We start from the raw sequence: 18084 nt of genomic DNA, 5'->3' as shown, positions 1-18084 counted from the left end.
ACTGATTTGCCGCACACTCCGTTGCCTGCGCTTGATTTCTGCTCGCTCTCGGTGACGAGACTCGAGGTGCTCAGCGCCCTCCCGGATGCACTTCCTCCACTTAGGGTGGTCTTTGGCCAGGGTCTCCCATGTGTCAGTGGGGATGTTGCACTTTATCAGGGAGGCTTTGAGGGTATCCTTGTAACGTTTCCGCTGCCCACCTTTGGCTCGTTTGCCGTAAAGGAGTTCAGAGTAGAGCGCTTGCTTTGGGAGTCTCGTGTCTGGCATGCGAACTATGTGGCCTGCCCAGCGGAGCTGATCAAGTGTGGTAAGTACTTCGATACTGGGGATGTTGGCCTTGTTGAGGATGCTAATGTTGGTGCGTCTGTCCTCCCAGGGGATTTGTAGGATCTTGCAGAGACACCGTTGGTGGTATTTCTCCAGTGACTTGAGGTGTCTACTGTACAGGGTCCATGTTTCTGAGCCACACAGGAAGGGTGGGTATTACTACAGCCCTGTAGACCATGAGCTTGGTGGCGGTTTTGAGGGCCTGGTCTTCAAACACTATTTTCCTCAGGCAGCCAAAGGCCGCACTGGAGGCGGTGTTGGATCTTGTCATCAATGCCTGCCCTTGTTGAAAGGAGGCTCCCGAGATAGGGGAAGTGGTCCACGTTGTCCAGGGCCGCGCTGTCCAGGGCCGCGCCATGGATCTTGATGACTGGGGGACAGTGATGTGCGATAAGGACAGGCTGGTGGAGGACCTTTGTCTTGCTGATGTTTAGTGTAAGGCCCATGCTTTCGTGCGCCTCAGTAAATACGTCGACTATGTCCTGGAGTTCAGCCTCTATGTGCGCAGACGCAGGCGTCGTCCGTATACTGTAGCTCGACGGCAGAGGTTGGGGTGGTCTTGGACCTGGCCTGGAGTTGGCGAAGGTTGAACAGCTTCCCACTGGTTCTGTAGTTTAGTTCCACTCCAGCCCGGAGCTTGTTGACTGAAGTGGAGCATGGCGGTGAGGAACATTGAGAAGCGGGTTGGGGCGATGACGCAGCCCTGTTTGACTCCGGTCCGAACGTGGATTGGGTCTGTAATGGATCTGTTGGTAAGGATCACGGCCTGCATGTCGTCGTGGAGCAGGTGGAGGATGGTGATGAACTTTTGGGGGCCTCCGAAACTGAGGAGGACGCTCCATAGACCCTTGCGGTTGACAGTGTCAAAGGTCTTTGTAAAGTCGAAGGTCCTGTATATGGGCTGGCGCTGTTCCCTGCATTTTTCCTGTAGCTGTTGCGCTGCAAAAATCATGTCCGTTGTGCCCCCTAGGGGACGAAATCCGCACTGTGACTAAGGGGGGAGCCCCTTAGCCACCGGAAGAAGACGGTTGAGGAGGACTCTGGTGACGACCTTTCCAGTGGCTGGTAACGGAGATTCCTCTGTACTTGCACATTCGGACTTGTCCCCTTTTTTTAAAGATGGTCACGATCACTGCATCTCTCAGATCTCCCGGCATGCTCTCCTCCCTCCACATGAGAGAGGTGAGGTCATGTATTTGCGCCAGTAGTGCCTCCCCGCCATACTTCAGTGCCTCAGCAGGGCTTCCATCCGCTCCCGAAGCCTTGTTGTTCTTAAGCTGCCTTATAGCTTTTCCTACCTCGGGCAGTGCTGGGATTTTACTGAGGTGGTGGCGAGTAGCATGCTGCGGGATGGAGTCGAGTACGCTCGAGTCAAATGCAGAGTCTCGGTTGAGGAGATCTTCGAAGAGCTCCTTCCAGTTGGCCCTGACTGCCTCGGTGTCTTTGAGTGTTTCCCCGAATACAAACCAGAGGGCCCCGATTTGATTGCCTGTCTGTGCTTAGTTAGCTGATTTAGCCCAAGCAATAGTCAGGGATAACGAGTGGCCCCTGAGCAAAGGAAGGGAAACACAATTGGCCAGGGTTCCTGTTAACTTGCCCAGTAACCCCTGCTGAAAAGTGTGTGTGAGTGTGTGGGGGAAGATATTGAATGAGGAGGATACCACGCGCTCGTCTGTGATCCACTCCATAATCAAATAGTCCACCACCATTCACTGGGCTTAAAACATCACTTAGGTGGGGTACTGGAAAGGCCAGTAAGAGTTAGGTACACACACAAATATGGTGACACTGCTAACAATCTCTCACTAGAAGGCGCAGCAGCAAAATAAAATGGCAGGCTTCACATAACTGGTAGTTGCCTTGAGGGGGAAATCAAATTCCTAGGTTGTGACGTGCAATTATAACTTTTGGAACCTAGCCAAATGTCGGCATTTCCACTATGGTGTTGGTTACAGTGGTAATCGGGACCTGAACCATCCATTCACTCGACTCCCATTAGCCCGCTATAACCGGGGTATGTGTTTATTTCTACTGCCAAAATGACCACCTCGTCTGTGATTGACTCCAATATAACTTGACCTATTGCTGATTGGTCCCCTTGAAGGATAAGCCACACCCTGAAGTTTGTAATTGGAACTGCCCAGCCCCAAGTTCTGACTGACTTTGCAAATTGTAACTCGATCCATTTTGACTTCAGAAGCCACAGAGGATAGATCTCCCCAAAAGTCACTAATTCCAGCCGAAGTCCCTTACCCCAGCGCAAGTGCATCCCTCCTCCAGCCAAAGTCCCTTACCCCAGCGCAAGTGCATGACCTTGCCCCCCCACCACCCCGCAACCACCATAGATGGCGGATTGTTAACAGGTTTATTGGGTATGAAGTGAATAGTGAGCATCGTGACTTCTGGATTTCAGCCACTCCAACGATGTCCCTTGTAACACACGCACCAAGCTTTCTGAGAAATTGGGTGTGGGTGCAATGGGGGTTGGAGGAATCTCTCTCCCCTCCGATAACCCCCACCTCACCAAGGTGCGCTTCCTTTCTTTCTCTCTCCCTTTCTCTCCCTCTCTCCCTCTCTCCCTCTCTCGCTCTCTCCCTCTCTCCCTCTCTCGCTCTCTCCCTCTCTCCCTCTCTCCCTCTCTCCCTCTCTCCCTCTCTCGCTCTCTCGCTCTCTCGCTCTCTCGCTCTCTCGCTCTCTCTCCCCGCCCCTAGGCGCCGCTCTCGCTCGCTCTCTCTCTCTCCCCCCGCCCCCAGGCGCCTCTCCCCCCTCCCCCTCTCCCTCTCCCTCTTCCTCTCTCTCTCTTTTTTCCGCCCCCAGGCGCCCCTCTCTCTCCCCCAGGCCTCTCGCGCTCTCGCTCTCGGCCAGCGGCACCACTCTCCCACCGCCACATAAAGGGGCGCACGGTCGGTCGGAGGAGGAGGAGGAGGAGGAGGAGGAGGAGGAACAGGCTTGCGGAGGATAGCAGATGCGGTCGAACAACCCGTGGAGCAACAATGTGATTGACTGATTGCGGGGCCCCACTTCTGGTTCCGGTTTCGGGCGGGAGGCATCAGTGGCGGAGTCTCAAGAGGGCGCAGAAGGACAGAAAAACTGCAGTTCAAATAGTCAGTCCCATAAATGGGGGAGGGGAGTTTTCCCTTTCAAAAACAGTCCAGCTGTCTATTTTTAGTTGTTGGCTGACCCGCTTAGTCACCAGTTAGATGCTGCTTGACAATTCAATGGCCTGTGATTAACAGGTATATGAGATGCATGGGAAATGTCGAGGTAACCTGTGGATATGTGATCGCTAGATTGGCACTTTTATGCTCCGAAACTGTATGCACCATCACAAGTTGAAAATGCACGCTTCGCATAGCTGGCAGCTGCCTATTTTGCTGCTGGCAATGCCAGTCGTAACTACTTCTAATGTGAGCAGAAGTAGCTGCTTCAATCCAAAGCAGCAATGTTGCTTTATTTATATTGTCAGCTACATTACACATGGTGCAGTTACCACTACGGTAATTCATGAACTCAGTTTTAACAGATTACGGGATCGTTTAATTGTGGTGTTTATACACTTTTGATATTTCTTGCCACCAGTAGCATATTATCAACTGGGTTGACATTGATACGGAGGATATGCTGACATCAAACACGTATTAGCACATGTGGAGACCCCGACCTGCGAGAAACCATCAGCAGCAGGTCAGGGCCATAAAAGGAGCGACGTGCGACCCCTGGATAGTGTGGAGGCATGCAACTACAAGGTACAGCGCGAGCTGGTGCAGGAAGGCAACGGCAGCAAAGGGTGACATCGTCAAGGTCCAGGTCGGTGATTGGAGCATGGGCAGATGCAGCAGGAGCGGCGAGATTGGGGCGAAGGAGTTGAGAGACTGGAGGGATGTGACCGGGGCGCAGGAGAGGTGCGAGTTCGGGGCCAGGAGCCCAGGGGCAGCACGGGCCAGCCCACATTGCGATATGTGTGCGCACTAGGTCCGTGCAGCAGAGCAGGTCTCCAGTTGTCTTGGGTAATCCTTGCCACTGGACCAAGACCTAGCTCTGTCTAGCCCATGTGGTGGCTGGTATGCAACGGCCACCGCATGTTTTTAAAAAAAATCCACGCATAGGCATCTTCCACCCTTGAGGATGTAGTTTGGATCCTTCATTGAAATACCTGTGAACTCATCCTTTTTTTGGCGAGGAAGCAAGTCATCCTCGATTCGAGGGACCGCCTATGATGATGATGATGATGATGATGATTTTCAACTTGTATCCCGGAGGTGAGCTCTGTGCTTCCTCGGCCTTCCGTCCTATTGACCCTTCAATTAATCTAATCGGGACCGATATATGTTAGTAAAAAAAATCCAGACGAACGGCGATCATAGATCATGAATCTCTGCACGAATCTCCCAGCAGCATATCGATTAATGTAAAGGCAGGCTTTAGACTTCTGATGCCTTGAAAGCTGAAGCCAGTTCATATGTAGCCTCTGGACATTCATTATAGATTTTCAACTTGTGATGGTGCAGACAATTTCATTAGCATAAAAGTGCCAATCTAGTGATCACGCATCCACAGTTTACCTCGACAGTCCCCATGTATCTCATATACCTGTTAATCACAGGCCATTAAATTGTGAAGTAGCATCTAACTGGTGACTGAGCGGGTCAGCCAGCAACTAAAAATAAACATCAGGACTGTTTTTGAAAAGGAAAGCTCCCCTCCCCTGTTTATAGCGGGCTCACTGGAGTTGAATGAATGGATAGTTCAGGTCCTGACTACCACTGTAACCAACACCACAGTGGAAAAGCCGACTTTCAGCTAGCTTCGAAAAGTTAGAATCACAGGTCATAGAAACATAGAAAATAGGTGCAGGAGTAGGCCATTCAGCCCTTCTAGCCTGCACCGCCATTCAATGAGTTCATGGCTGAACATGCAACTTCAGTACCCCATTCCTTCTTTCTCGCCATACCCCTTGATCCCCCTAGTAGTAAGGACTTCATCTAACTCCTTTTTGAATATATTTAGTGAATTGGCCTCAACAACTTTCTGTGGTAGAGAATTCCACAGGTTCACCACTCTCTGGGTGAAGGTCACAACCTAGGAATGATTTCCCCCTCCATTTAAGCAGTGACTGCATCAAAAACAACATTGGCAGAGGCAACCTCCAGTGGTCATCGCTCTCCCCCACTGCCTCCGCCTCATCCCACATACCTGCTTTAGACAAACCCGAAAACAGTCTTAGGAGCATTTGCAAGTGTCACGTCTCAAATTATTTAAAAACAAGAATGATATTTCAAGAAGTGTTTGAAAGTGTTCTTCTGCCAGTTGCTATATTCACCTGCTCAGATTTCTATACTTTGTCTAAAAACAAATTCAATAAGGTGTAAAAGCTAAGACTTGATGAGTATCCTGTTCAGAATTGGTAGTTAAAGGACTGGTAGGCAATTAGGCTGGTGGTGCTTGGGAGTCCCTGGCCAAAGACTGCCCTAAGTGGAGGAAGTGCATCCAGGAGGACGCTGAGCACCTAGAGTCTCATCGCCAAGAGCATGCAGAAATCAAGCGGAGGCAGCAGAAAGAGCGTGCGGCAAACCTGTCCCACCCACCCTTTCCCTCAACGACTATCTGTCCCACCTGTGACGGGGACCGTGATTCTCATATTGGACTGTTCAGCCACCTAAGGACTCATTTTTAGAGTGGAAGCAAGTCTTCCTCGATTCCGAGGGATTGCCTATGATGATGATGAGGTGGTTTTTGTCCACAATGTTCTCCCTCTTGAAGCTGTGCCATACTTATAAAAAGGAACAGTTTTACGAGTGAGAGGTTGAAACAGTGACTTTTTAGAGCTAGTTCTGAAAGTACAAATTGCTTTCTTTTGCATTATTGAACTGAAATTTATCCTGTCTCTTCATACCTCACTTCCATCTTTATGTGTACAGTGAGATCTTACGGTATATTATCAGTCACGGCCATTAGTTCATGGGCAGCTTTTGCTGCTGGTAGGCACCCTAATTATACTGCCTCCTAAGTGTGGGAGGATTGAGATAATGCTGAATTTGTTCCCAATCTACTCAAAATGGAACCCATAGCAATTTTAAACAGTGCCATTCACATAAGGAGGACTTCAGCATTCATATTGCTGTGACTTGTATGGAACTCTCATCTTCAAACACGCAATGGCGAGTCACCAATTTATAAGAATTTCGGTGCTTCATAGGGCATTAGTTGCTTTCTAAGAAAATGTTACATTGGTCGGAGGGAGTTCTTGCCCCACAGAGGATATTACCTCTCAGCTTCTCATCTGCCCACCTAATGTCTCCTAGGCAGGTACGGGAGTCTCTGTGGACTGAGCACTGTATCAAACTAGTTTTGGTGAGGCACAAGTTTTATGTATTTGGATTACATAGGAAAAGTAGAAGAAATTGTCAAGAGGCCTTTAATTCTCAAGGAGTCTGTTGTAAATAGTAATTGACATTTGCTGTTTTTTATTCCTCAGCCTTAATCGTTGGGTGCACAGTGATGGGGGTCTCTGGACTGATCACTGCTGGCATCTGCTGGTACAGGTAAGCCTTCTCAAGTTGCAAATGGGGATGCATGAAGAAAGTTCAGAAATAATGGAATGGAGCTTTGATTCTGTAATGGGCTTGCATCTATTCCCCAAATCCAAAATGTGGCAGTAGAAAGGATAAGGTCATCATGGTGAGAGTTTGGCTCATCATTTGAGGACCTATAAGAACTGAAATTGTAACTGAAATAGTAAGGAGAGGAGAAAAAGTGAATCTGGCGTACTACTTCACACTCACCCATGACGGTATAACAAAGGGGCAGACTAGTAAAAGGCAAATTTAGGATTGATTTTCGGAAATTCTTCATATGAAGAAAGATCACTACATTGAATGGACTTCTGAATAGAGGGATTGAGGCATATCCCCTGAAATTATTTAGAAACATTTGGATTGCATGATAGATAGAAGGGCTGAATTGTGGGGTCTTTCTGGATGGATGAGTTAAGATAGGCCAAAAGCCCTTCCTTAACTTTAGCTTATGAACTAATGCCTCCATGTCAGAGGGCCAATGGTGTCCGGTTTGCTTTTGAGAAATGTCTGCCGTTTTGCTCAAAAACCCGACTGTCTTGCTCTAAATTGGACAAGTGACAGACCTATTCTGCAAATACAAGTTAACTAGAGCTGACTTGGAGCCACAGTGTGCATGCCATGGGATGGTAGAATGCAGGTGCTTCTAGACAAAGCTCTATGGGCAGGGGTTGAGCTGTGGTCGAGCTTTTTTAGATGCAGTGAATGTGTGTGCGTCACCTAGGACAATCACCATCTACTAGAAGCCAGTTGGAATATTTACTTTGATGGACCTCTGGGAATAGGTTAACTAGAGAAAGTGCAGGACATGGACATTGTGGGGTGGCGGGGGTGGAGAAGAAAATACCTCAGTGCATCTTCGCCTCAGAACAAATTTAATTAGAATTCTACAAGCATGTATTGTGAAATGTAACCGTACACTGGGGGCTATAAACTCACAAATATGTCCTAGGGATGCCATTCCTTGGCTGCTATGTACAACAGACCATAGGGCAACTAATGTTAAGTGCCCACCATTCCAGTTCTCTTCCCTCCTCTCCTGAAGATGCCAGCCCATGCTGGCCACAGTTGTTCAGGTTCCAGCCACCTTCCCGAGTTGCTGTTCATCGTTCAAGAGTCTAAACTATTATTCTCAAAAAGATTATTCAAATGTTGTGTGCACTTTCCAGCAGGAATTGCTAGGATGACAATTAGGGGTGGAGATTAATTCATTTAACACCGCAACCCACCGCCCCCCCCACCCCAACCCCAGGGATGATGTGGCTAATTGTAGCATCTCTGTCGCTGCCACTGATACCGTCTGCAAACTCCGCATTTTCCTTTGCCAAATTAACATCATAAAACATACTCCAGTTCAAATAAAACAGCATCTGTGTAGCTCTCTTAAGATGCACTTTTACTTGACTTTTTTTAATTCTAGATTACAGAAAGAGGTGAAGTTAACTCAGAAAGCAGACTATTCAGGCTACGGTGTAATTGGACCCAATATCCAAACTGAGAAATCCCTGGTAAGTTCAGAAGCAAACTGTACTTAAACTATACCTCATTCACGCTCAGAATTCTAATCCAAGCTCTGAGTCTTGTTCATAAACTGGGTTATTTTATTCATACGGTGAGACAATTTCAACAATGGGGAGGTGGGAATATAGCCAAACAAAGCCGAGCTGTGGATGCTTAGTTGTTGAGTATATTCAAGGCTAAGGTTGATGGATTTTTGGACTCTAGGGGAATCAAGCGATATGGGGATCGGGTGGGAAAGTGGAGTTGAGGTCGAAGATCAGCCATGATCTTATTGAATGGCTGAGCAGGCTCGAAGGCCGTATGGCCTACTCCTGCTCCTATTATGTCTTTATGTCTACTTTCCCAACCTGAGCAGCCTACGTCCTGGCCAGCTGAAGAAAGCAGAATTTTGCTTTTAAAAAGAAATCATGGAAGCACTGAGAGTGTATGTGGAGGTACACATATATGCTATCTTGGCTCAGTTGATGGCACTCTTGCCTCAGTCAGAATTTTGTGGATTTGGCTCCCAATCCTGGACTTGAGCGCACAATGTTGGCTGACTCTCTAGTGCAGTACTGAGAGAGCACTGAATTATTAGAAGTCCCGTCTTTCAGGTGAGACTTTTAACCAAGCACCTGTTTCAGTGCCTGAGGTGGGTGCAAAAGGATCCCATGGCACTTTTTGAAGAACAGGGAGTTCTCCCAGTGTAACGGCCGATGCTTCTTGTTCAACCAACGCCACTAGTGACAGGTTGAGCAGGTTATTGCTGTTTATGGGACCCTGCTGTGCGTGAAATCCCTGCTGTGTTTGCCTACATCACAGCGGCTGCACTTAAAGGTAATTAGTTGTATGAAAAGTACCTTGGGATCTCCTGAGAGATCTGACGAGATGCAGTACAAATGCAAGTTCTTTCTTTTGCAGCGAGTCTTTAAACAAGCATTCCTTCACCCAATACTCATGCAGCGGCCAAGGCAAGTGCTGGAAAGTCACTGGCTATGGGAGAGTGGCGGCCATGTTTTTAGCTGCTGAAATCTTTAGAGTAAATTCCATGCTTCAGTTTTGTGATAGGGTGGCATCCAAAACTGGACTGTTTCAGCTCTCAGACCATCATCTCGGGTAGATCTTGTTCAACTTGGGGTCTGTGTATTCTCTGAGCCTGTGATCCTTAGTGTGACTTTACCTCGTCAATTTATAGTCAGCTGCACCCACACAGTAGTACCCACAGTCCCGTGACTCCTGCTTGAGCATTGGTTTCCTGTTAGCCTAAATGGCAATATTAAAATGTCACCAGTATTACAAGAGGACACTGTATTCAGCAAACTCAGCACATGACTGTGTGAGGGGAGGTGAGAATTTTTTTTCCGGAGCGAGCTGTTATAATCTGGAATGCACTGCCTGAAAGTGTGGTGGAAGCAGATTCAATAGTCACCTTCAAAGGAGAATTGAAAGAGAGATTTACAGGGCTATTGGGAGAAAGCAGGGGAGTGGGAATCATTGGATAGCTCTTTCCAACACACATGATGGGCCAAATGGCCTCCTGTGCTGTAACCAGGCTCCTGTTGTATTGCTAATCGAGAAACAAATATTTTGTGTGGTACATTATGTAAGGAATATTCAAAACATTATATGCACATTCTCCTTTTTAAAATCTGTGTCTTTGTTTGAATAGAGTGGTGACAAGAAGCTGGCACAGAATGCCCAGATGTACCACTACCAACATCAGAAGCAGCAGATGCTATCGATGGAGAAGTGAGTATTCAGAGCCGTGAAATTAACTTAAGAGATACTGTGCTTCATACTGTGGTCAAGCCAGTGGTTAAAGTGGGCTGGCAGGCTGCTAGGTGGTGTGCCAATTCTAAGCTGGCATTGTTGTCCACAAAGTTGCTCTTAGTTAATAACTGGGACGTCATTTGGAATGTTTCAGCCACTTTAAACGCTGTTTAAACAGAAAGCATTGGACATATTGCTTAAATACAATCAAAAAGTCTAGCTATAGGAAGATCAACATTGCCAGAGCACTGGGAGCAGCTCCAGCCAATAAGTTGGAGAAAGACTGGAGGGGAACTTCTCTTTCCTTTTCTATGTTAACTGGGGTGGCCTACACTGTTAAAATCCAACTTATGCTGTGAAATGATGAATCTCCAAAGGTCCTCTCTTTTAACCAGGTGTATACGGCTTTAAGATTATGCCAATTAGCAAGCTAAATGATTTTAAGGTGTATGGGGGTGGTTGTCCATTATTGGTAACCACTTTTCTTTCCTCCTTCAATTCGTCCCTTTGATATTTTCATCTTAGCCCCACTCCCACACTGAAGGACTGTATTTATACTGAGAGATAGCTTCAAGGATGGTGCTGATACCCTTCTGATCCCTCACCCAACTTTCTCAGTTCTCATGCAAGCCCAGAAACATGCTACTTGAGCATGGAGACCATTATAATGGAAGCCACTTTAAGGACTTTGCTTACGGCTGTCAGGAGCAGGATGGATGTCTATTTTCCAAATCAACCTTCAATGGGCAGCATGGGGTGAAGTCAGATTTGTTTTATTTCTGCTTTGAATTGCCCCTCCCCAACCATCAGACATCGGAAGCCTTGGTACGGGTAAATTGGAAGCAGCAAGCCTGGAAATAACCACTTAACCAGGCCCAGGCTTGATCATACTTATTCTGTAATGTGTTACAACGTAAGCATGAGGTGGCATAACACAAAAAAAGTGGGTCTCTGCTGCCATCAGCTGTGTGGAACTTGGTCCGTTTACATTGATGACTCCCAATGGCTGTGGGAGATCGGTACATCAGTTGACAACCAGTAGCTAGTGTAAAAGCTCCCACTGTTGATACAACTTCTTTATACAGTCAAACACAGTAACATTTCAAAGTAGATCTTTTGCCCTTCCCCTGCTGCCCCAGAGGATAGTGCGAGTTCTTCTCACCCATAGTTTCCTCATCCATTGAAGTCCATATCGATACCTGTCAATTCGTCAAATGGGTGGGGATTCAAATGGAACTTGGCTTGGGGTTCTGTAGAACTGAGAAATCAGCTGAATTTGCTGGCCTAGGAATCTCACTCATCCCTTCCTCTTTTCTCAGTGGCATTGTTTATCATTTGAGATGTCCCAATTAAAATGGGACAGTTGAGAAGTAGCAGGCTGGATCTCTGCTATACTCAAGGAACTTGGGCGGTGGTGGGCGGGAGCGGGGGTGGGCACTCGTGAGCGGAGGCGGGGGTACTGCTCTAAAGACAGTTGCAAACCGAGAGATCGGCAGAGCTGGGTGTTCTCTTCTATTCACTGCTGTATTTTTGTCGCACAGAAATAAAGATGAAACCAAAGTATCTGACTCGGCGACAGAATCCGAGGGAGAAAATGAAGACGGTGATTTCACAGTCTACGAATGCCCAGGATTGGCTCCAGTAAGTAACCTAAGGAATGAGAATTATACCACAAAAATTAAAACTGCGATGCCCAATCACATAAGGCAAGCCCTATTTTTTGTGACTCGGGTCGAACGTGTGTAAATAACATGTTTCAAAAATGTTGCGGGTGTTCTGCCATTCTGTACACAGCGGTACAGAAACTTTCACTCCATCATCAGCATGTGGGAGAGGGTAGAATTGAGGTGTTGCTAGTAGCAGATCAATTTTAATCAGCTGATCCTGAATTTATTTTGGTGGTATAGAGCTATTCATTATCAAATGGGCCCTGCTCAGGTGAGTGTAAAATATCCCAAAACACTATCCGGAGACGAGCAAGGAACACTCCTTGTGACTTGGCCAACATTCTGCTCACCACCTGAAACAAATTTTCTGACCATTCATTTGCTGTTGGTGGGGCTTTGCTGTGCACTAGCTGGCTGCCACATTTGCCTGCACAACTGTGGCTGCACTTCAAAAGTAATCATAAGAACATAAGAAATAGTAACAGGAGTAGGCCATACGGCCCCTTGGTCCTGCTCCGAAGGCACGGGCGATGGCCTCCGTTGCCCTCAGCCGAAAGCAGGAAAGGGGTACTGAGGGAATAATCAGCCATGATCTTATTGAATGGCGGTGCAGGCGCAAAGGGCCAAATGGCCTACTCCTGCACCTATTTTCTATGTTTCTATGCTCCGCCATTCAATAATAATCCTTTTGATTATTTTTCTAAACACTGTATGGCATCCTGAGGCTATGATGAAGTGCTATATGAATTACAGACTCCTTACTTTCTCATCACTGCCCAGTCACTCCGACTGGAAAGTAGAAAGATTTGCAATTATATAGCACCTTTCACGACCTCAGGACGTCCCAAAGCGCTTTACAGGCAATTAAATACTTTTTTAAAAAAGTGGATTCACTGTTGTAATGTAGGAAATGTGGCAGTCAATTTGCATGCAGCAATGTGATGATGACCAAATATTCTGTTTCTTTGTGGTCGAGGGATAAATATTGGTCAGGACTTTGGAGAGAACTCCCCTGCTCTTCTTCAAAACAATGCCGTGAGATATGTCTCATCTAAAAGAAGGCACCTCTGACAGTGCAGAACCCCCTCAGTACTGCACTGGATGTCAGTCTAGATTTTGTGCTCCAGTCCCTGGTGTGGGACTTGAACCCACAGTTCAGAGGCAAGAGTGCTACTGACTTGAGCCATGGCTGACGCTGGAAGTGCACGCATGCATGTGGCTGTCAGGCAATGACTGAATTCTACTCGGCTATGATGCCTTTTGCGGGTGAATAGACTGCTGGTGCCATACTGTCAAGGCCGACAGGAGAATGGCCTTTGTGTGAGGAATCCAAGTGCGACTGGACTCTGGGACAGTTTCCCCAATAGGGGCAACACCTTCAGATCAGGGGGAGAAGGGGAGAGAATTGGGTGGTGGGAGTGGGAGAAACAGCTTCTGTGAAGGGTTTTAAATGTGACTCAATTCTGTATTTGTTTCTGATCGTTTTTCACAATTCAAGGGTAAATGAATTGTGTCATTAAGAAGATTGAACAAGTTTTACTGCAGTTTCAGTCACTGACACTGCTATTACTACTTGTGAATAAAGTGCTGGGAGGACAATGCAGCAGGAGGGAGCTCCACCAGGCTTTTCATATGTTAATACCCTTCACAGCTAGGCAAAGAGAACAGATATTAGCCATATTATTACATCTTTACAGGCCCATTAACGTGCAGTCTTCTCTAAGCAGCAGGGCCTGTGAATCAGCAGCTAGTTCCTGTCAGAATCAGACCCATTCACAGCTTTCTCTTTTGCTTACATTCTGAAGACTGAACCTTTTCAGGTAGGCAGCAGAGTCTGAATGGGAATGGCCACCAGGCAGGTCTCAATAGCACACCCATTTCCTCTGCATCTTCCTGCTGTGTCTCACAACTAACGGCTTTCTTTTTTTCTTCTCTCCTTGTCACAGACAGGGGAAATGGAGGTCAAGAATCCACTTTTTGATGATTCGTCTCTGCATCATCCACCTCCCAGTAACTAGGAAACCTGGCATCTCTCTGGACTATAGACTTCAAGAAGGGAGAATTATCTGCAGTCACAAGAGATCGTTCAACTGTGCACCAGAGGACAATCTGCATCTCCAATGGTCTCTTTCATTCTGTTTTTGACTGGTGAGGGAATTCAGCCCCTACCCCAATCCCCACCTTGGTGGTATAGTAGATTCTATAATGGTTGCTGCCTCCTTAATCCCAAGTCTTGCCCTACTGGCTCAAAAAAAACACTCATGCATATTTTTACCTTTCTTGAGCTGATTTCCTGGACAGTTTTAAGAGGCAGTCATTGAGTGTTTCTTGGTTCCCTGGGATCTTCTTACTTCTGAAAGACATGCCATGTACGACGGAATGGATAGTGGTTGGAAGGAAAGGTATTAAGAAGGTGACCATTGAACACTCTTGTTGCTGGGTGATTTGCGTGTGACATGTTGTGTATGGGACGTGAATGGCGCAGACAAACCTGGTACATAGTTGCCAATACAGTCAATTTAGAAGTAGCTTTCCCCTGGTTGTGGTGTGGTGTGATGCAATTCTCAGTCTGACCAGAAAGAAATCATTGAAGGTGTGTGAGACTGACAGAAAGGGGACGACTGGAATGAAGTGGGGCTCATTGGTGCAGTGGCCGGGTGCAGTCGCTACAAAGGCTTACGACAGAATCATTAAAAAGGAAGGGTTGACATTTAATTCTTTCACACTGTAATCTGTTGGAAGTATTCACAACAACAGTAATGCAAAAGCTCATATGCCATTGATTCTCCATTGCAATAACCTAACACAGGCTATGGTGAATATTTATAGTGTCAGAATGTGATGTGCTGGCAGCTGTCTCGAGCCTTGACTAAAGTAACTCAATGGGGTAGTTATCAACGTCCGTACGGATGAGAGAAAAATACTGATCCCACTGAAGCTCATACTTCAAATACGCTTTTAACCGTCTCAGCCGAGCATTCATTTCGAACATCCCTAATCTCGGTATATGCGGCAGTTCTATTAAAACTGAAGAAGTATTTAAAAAGCAACGGCTATGATTTTGGAAGAAAATAAAGTCATTTGTGGAGGACTGCTGGAGCAGGGCACTGGGACTCAATGCAAGCACTGACCACACACCCCAACCTCCTCAGCTTATGTATGCCAAGTTTTAACCAGTAACTGAGTGCCAGTTCTTTATTGCACCAGTGTAGGTTTGGTACTAGTCTTACTGTAGAGAGGAGCTATTTTTTTGCCTACCTTGCCATCTTTCTCCTGCCCATTCCATGTCATACAAAGTGCAACTTTTTCTGTCATGAGAGTTATGCCTGAATTATACAGAATTTTCGCCCATAAGCTGAGTGGCTGACCAGTCAATCCCTAGTTCAATCAAAAGTGTTGCCACCTTCAGAACTGCATCTTGCACTTTGTGACTACTGGTGAGAGTCAAGTTTGTCAGGCTGACCGGGGTAGTGTGGTTATGGTCGTACTAGCAACCCAGAGATCCTGAGTTCATATCCCAACGCAGCAAGTTATGAAATTGAATTCAATCAATCCTGGTAACTTGTGGGGTAAGAGCAGAAGGAAAATGATGGATTGTTGTTAAAAACTCAGCTGGCTCTTCTACCCGCTCTGCCCTACATGTGACTCTAGACTACAGTGTTCAGTTGCTCTTAATGCCCTTGCCCTAGTAAGCCAAATGTTCGAGCGAGAGCGGGACATCAACCACCGCCTCATGGCAACTAGGGGTGGACAATAAATATGTCCCTGCCAGCATCCCAAAAACAAAGATTAATACAAAAGACTCAACCCGTCCCCAGGTTAGTGCTTGCTAACCAATTTGAAAGGTATATCAAATAGATTTGTTGGAGCTGTAGAGAACCCCCCCTCTCCCCATTCTCAAACCCCACTATCCCAGCTGGAGTTTTATACCTGGAAGTGGGGCATCCCTGAAGTTGGATACACATTGTACCTCAATTGTGCAGCATCAGGTGAAAAGGTCTTTGTTTCTCAAACAGGGAAAATGAGAACTTTATATAAATAGTCATATAAATGCCTTGGTAACGTACGATTTACTTGTGTAAATGTAATATAACAGAAACATGCTGGGGAAGATGTTAACAAAAAAGGAAATAAAGGTTATATCTACATTGTATAAATTGGTTGAAACAGATTTTAATCAAATTATGAACTGTCATGAAATAATTTATGTGGAAGTTCATAGAAACTAGATGATTATGTTTATGGGCCTAACTGGAGAAATTTTACTCCTGAGATTTTATTTTAAAGAGTTTTATTTTAAAGGAACCTGATTCGTAATGCTCCACTTACCTTTACTGGTGATGCTTTAATATTGAATGCTATGACGTTGAGTTAATTTCAGTATGTTTTGTCTTCTGCATACTTTATACAGAAGACTCCGCAATGTGCAGAGCCCACTGATCCCGCTGCCTCAGTCAGAACTCTGCAAATTGTTTCTAACCCCAATTACAAGAGCTATCTGTGATCCAAAGTTGGACCCACTCACTGTATTTTTAATTCTGACTCCGCTGGAAAGGTCAGCTTAATCCTGAACTGGCGGTTTAACCTGCATCAATGAGTTACCGGTGCTAAGCACCTGTCACATGGCTACCTTTTTTGTAGAGTTGAAAAATGGACATTTAAATTCAAAACCGAAAGTGATAGAAATGCACAGTCAATGGATCAGTGTTGGAGGGGAAAGAGAGATTAACGAGTTAATGATGGGCCCCACACCTGGAATGTTCACAGAATCTTGCAGCACAGAAAGAGGCCATTCTGCCCATTGTGCCTGTGCTGGCTCTTTGAAAGAGCTATTCAATTAATCACACCCCCTTGCTCTCTTCCCAAAGGCCTGTAAATTGTTTCAAATTTTGACCTTTTCCCTGCAGTGTTCAGATGGTGTTGACATATTTGAATGTAATCAAATCCATGGTTGAGCTGCTGATTGAAGTTGTTGGCCAGGTAAACACTAGTGCACAGATGATATGCTCAGCACACTTCAGTCTTCTTGCAGCATTTTTAATATTTGAAGCACTTCGAGCAGAAACAGTGATAGTTTAAGTTTCCAGAATCTCCATAGCAAGGATTAGTCGTTAGTCTGGTAGTAACACTCCAGTGGACCTGCGATATTGCATAAACAGTCACCATTTATGTCAGAACATCAAAACTACCTGGAAATGGTCGCTTTCTGCGTGAAGGGAAGAAGTTCAATGAAAACCAACTCCTTCAGTTAGTTTTCATGCTGATGCTTGAATTGTTCGGTCACAGTTTCCATTCCACTGTAACTCGAGCAGAAATAAGTTTTCATTTAAACAGGAATATGGAGCTTAATGAAATGGCTAATGTTAAGTATTTCATTTTTTGGAGGGGGCTGGTTTTGTTTTGGCTAGGCGGGAAATGAATTAAGTAGTGAAATGTATAGTGCACTGCATGGGAGAATGACGAGCGTCCAGAGTATAGATGGGTGATGTTTGCATGGGATAAGTGCTTTGGATTAGACTTTTGATATTCTCCCTCTTAGTTTTCTGTTCCCTCCCATTCTTATGTGATCGGCCACATGGACCATAATGATCTTTAACATTCCAATGTTCCGATCCGTATCTGTCTTCTACCACTCCACGTATTTATTACCTGTTCAAATTTATTTCAATTGTCTTTATTTCCAATATATTTTATTTTCACAAAATTAGTCACCACCGTTTCAAATACCTGTTCTTGCATAACGTATATTGTTGTATTTTTCTGTGAATAAATTGATTTGTTGAAATCCTGGGGGTTTTTTGTATTGTTTTCTGTGGTGATTATTGAAAGACAATAAAATTACTTTTTCACTGATGCTCAATTCTCTGGATCTTCGAACGTTTTGCTGGTTAGTTCATACCATGCAACCACATGGGCTGTGTGTGCTACGGTTCGATAATGGAGTTTCCATTATCAGTGTCAGCCGTGGCCCAAACAGGTAGTATTCTCACCTTTTGAGTTACAAAGAATTGGTTCAAGTCCAACTCCAGAGACTTAGAAACATAGATGCAGGAGTAAGCCATTCGGCCCTTCGAGCCTGCACCACCATTCAATAAAATCATGGCTGATCATTCACCTCAGTACCCCTTTCCTGCTTTCTATCCATACCCTTGATCCCTTAGCCGTAAGGGCCATATCTAACTCCCTCTTGAATATATCCAACGAACTGGCATCAACAACACTCTGCGGTAGAGAATTCCACAGGTTGA

The 18084-nt window shown here is 45.8% G+C and overlaps 1 protein-coding gene across 1 annotated transcript in view; it reads left to right on the top strand.

Moving 5' to 3' along the window:
- Positions 1 to 17621, top strand: part of LOC139232524 (neural proliferation differentiation and control protein 1-like) — a 220271-nt gene extending 202650 nt beyond the window's left edge. Inside the window, exons 5-9 of the mRNA XM_070862859.1 lie at positions 6803 to 6869; positions 8320 to 8407; positions 10069 to 10148; positions 11711 to 11810; positions 13783 to 17621. Of these exons, the coding sequence (XP_070718960.1) occupies positions 6803 to 6869; positions 8320 to 8407; positions 10069 to 10148; positions 11711 to 11810; positions 13783 to 13854 (407 nt within the window). The 3' untranslated portion in view covers positions 13855 to 17621. The remainder of the gene's footprint in view (positions 1 to 6802; positions 6870 to 8319; positions 8408 to 10068; positions 10149 to 11710; positions 11811 to 13782) is intronic.
- The last annotated feature ends 463 nt before the right edge of the window (positions 17622 to 18084 follow it).

The sequence above is a fragment of the Pristiophorus japonicus genome, chromosome 20, assembly GCF_044704955.1.
Source record: "Pristiophorus japonicus isolate sPriJap1 chromosome 20, sPriJap1.hap1, whole genome shotgun sequence".
In the NCBI taxonomy this organism is placed as follows: Eukaryota; Metazoa; Chordata; class Chondrichthyes; family Pristiophoridae; genus Pristiophorus; species Pristiophorus japonicus.
This window is presented reverse-complemented; position numbering and strand designations above follow the sequence as displayed.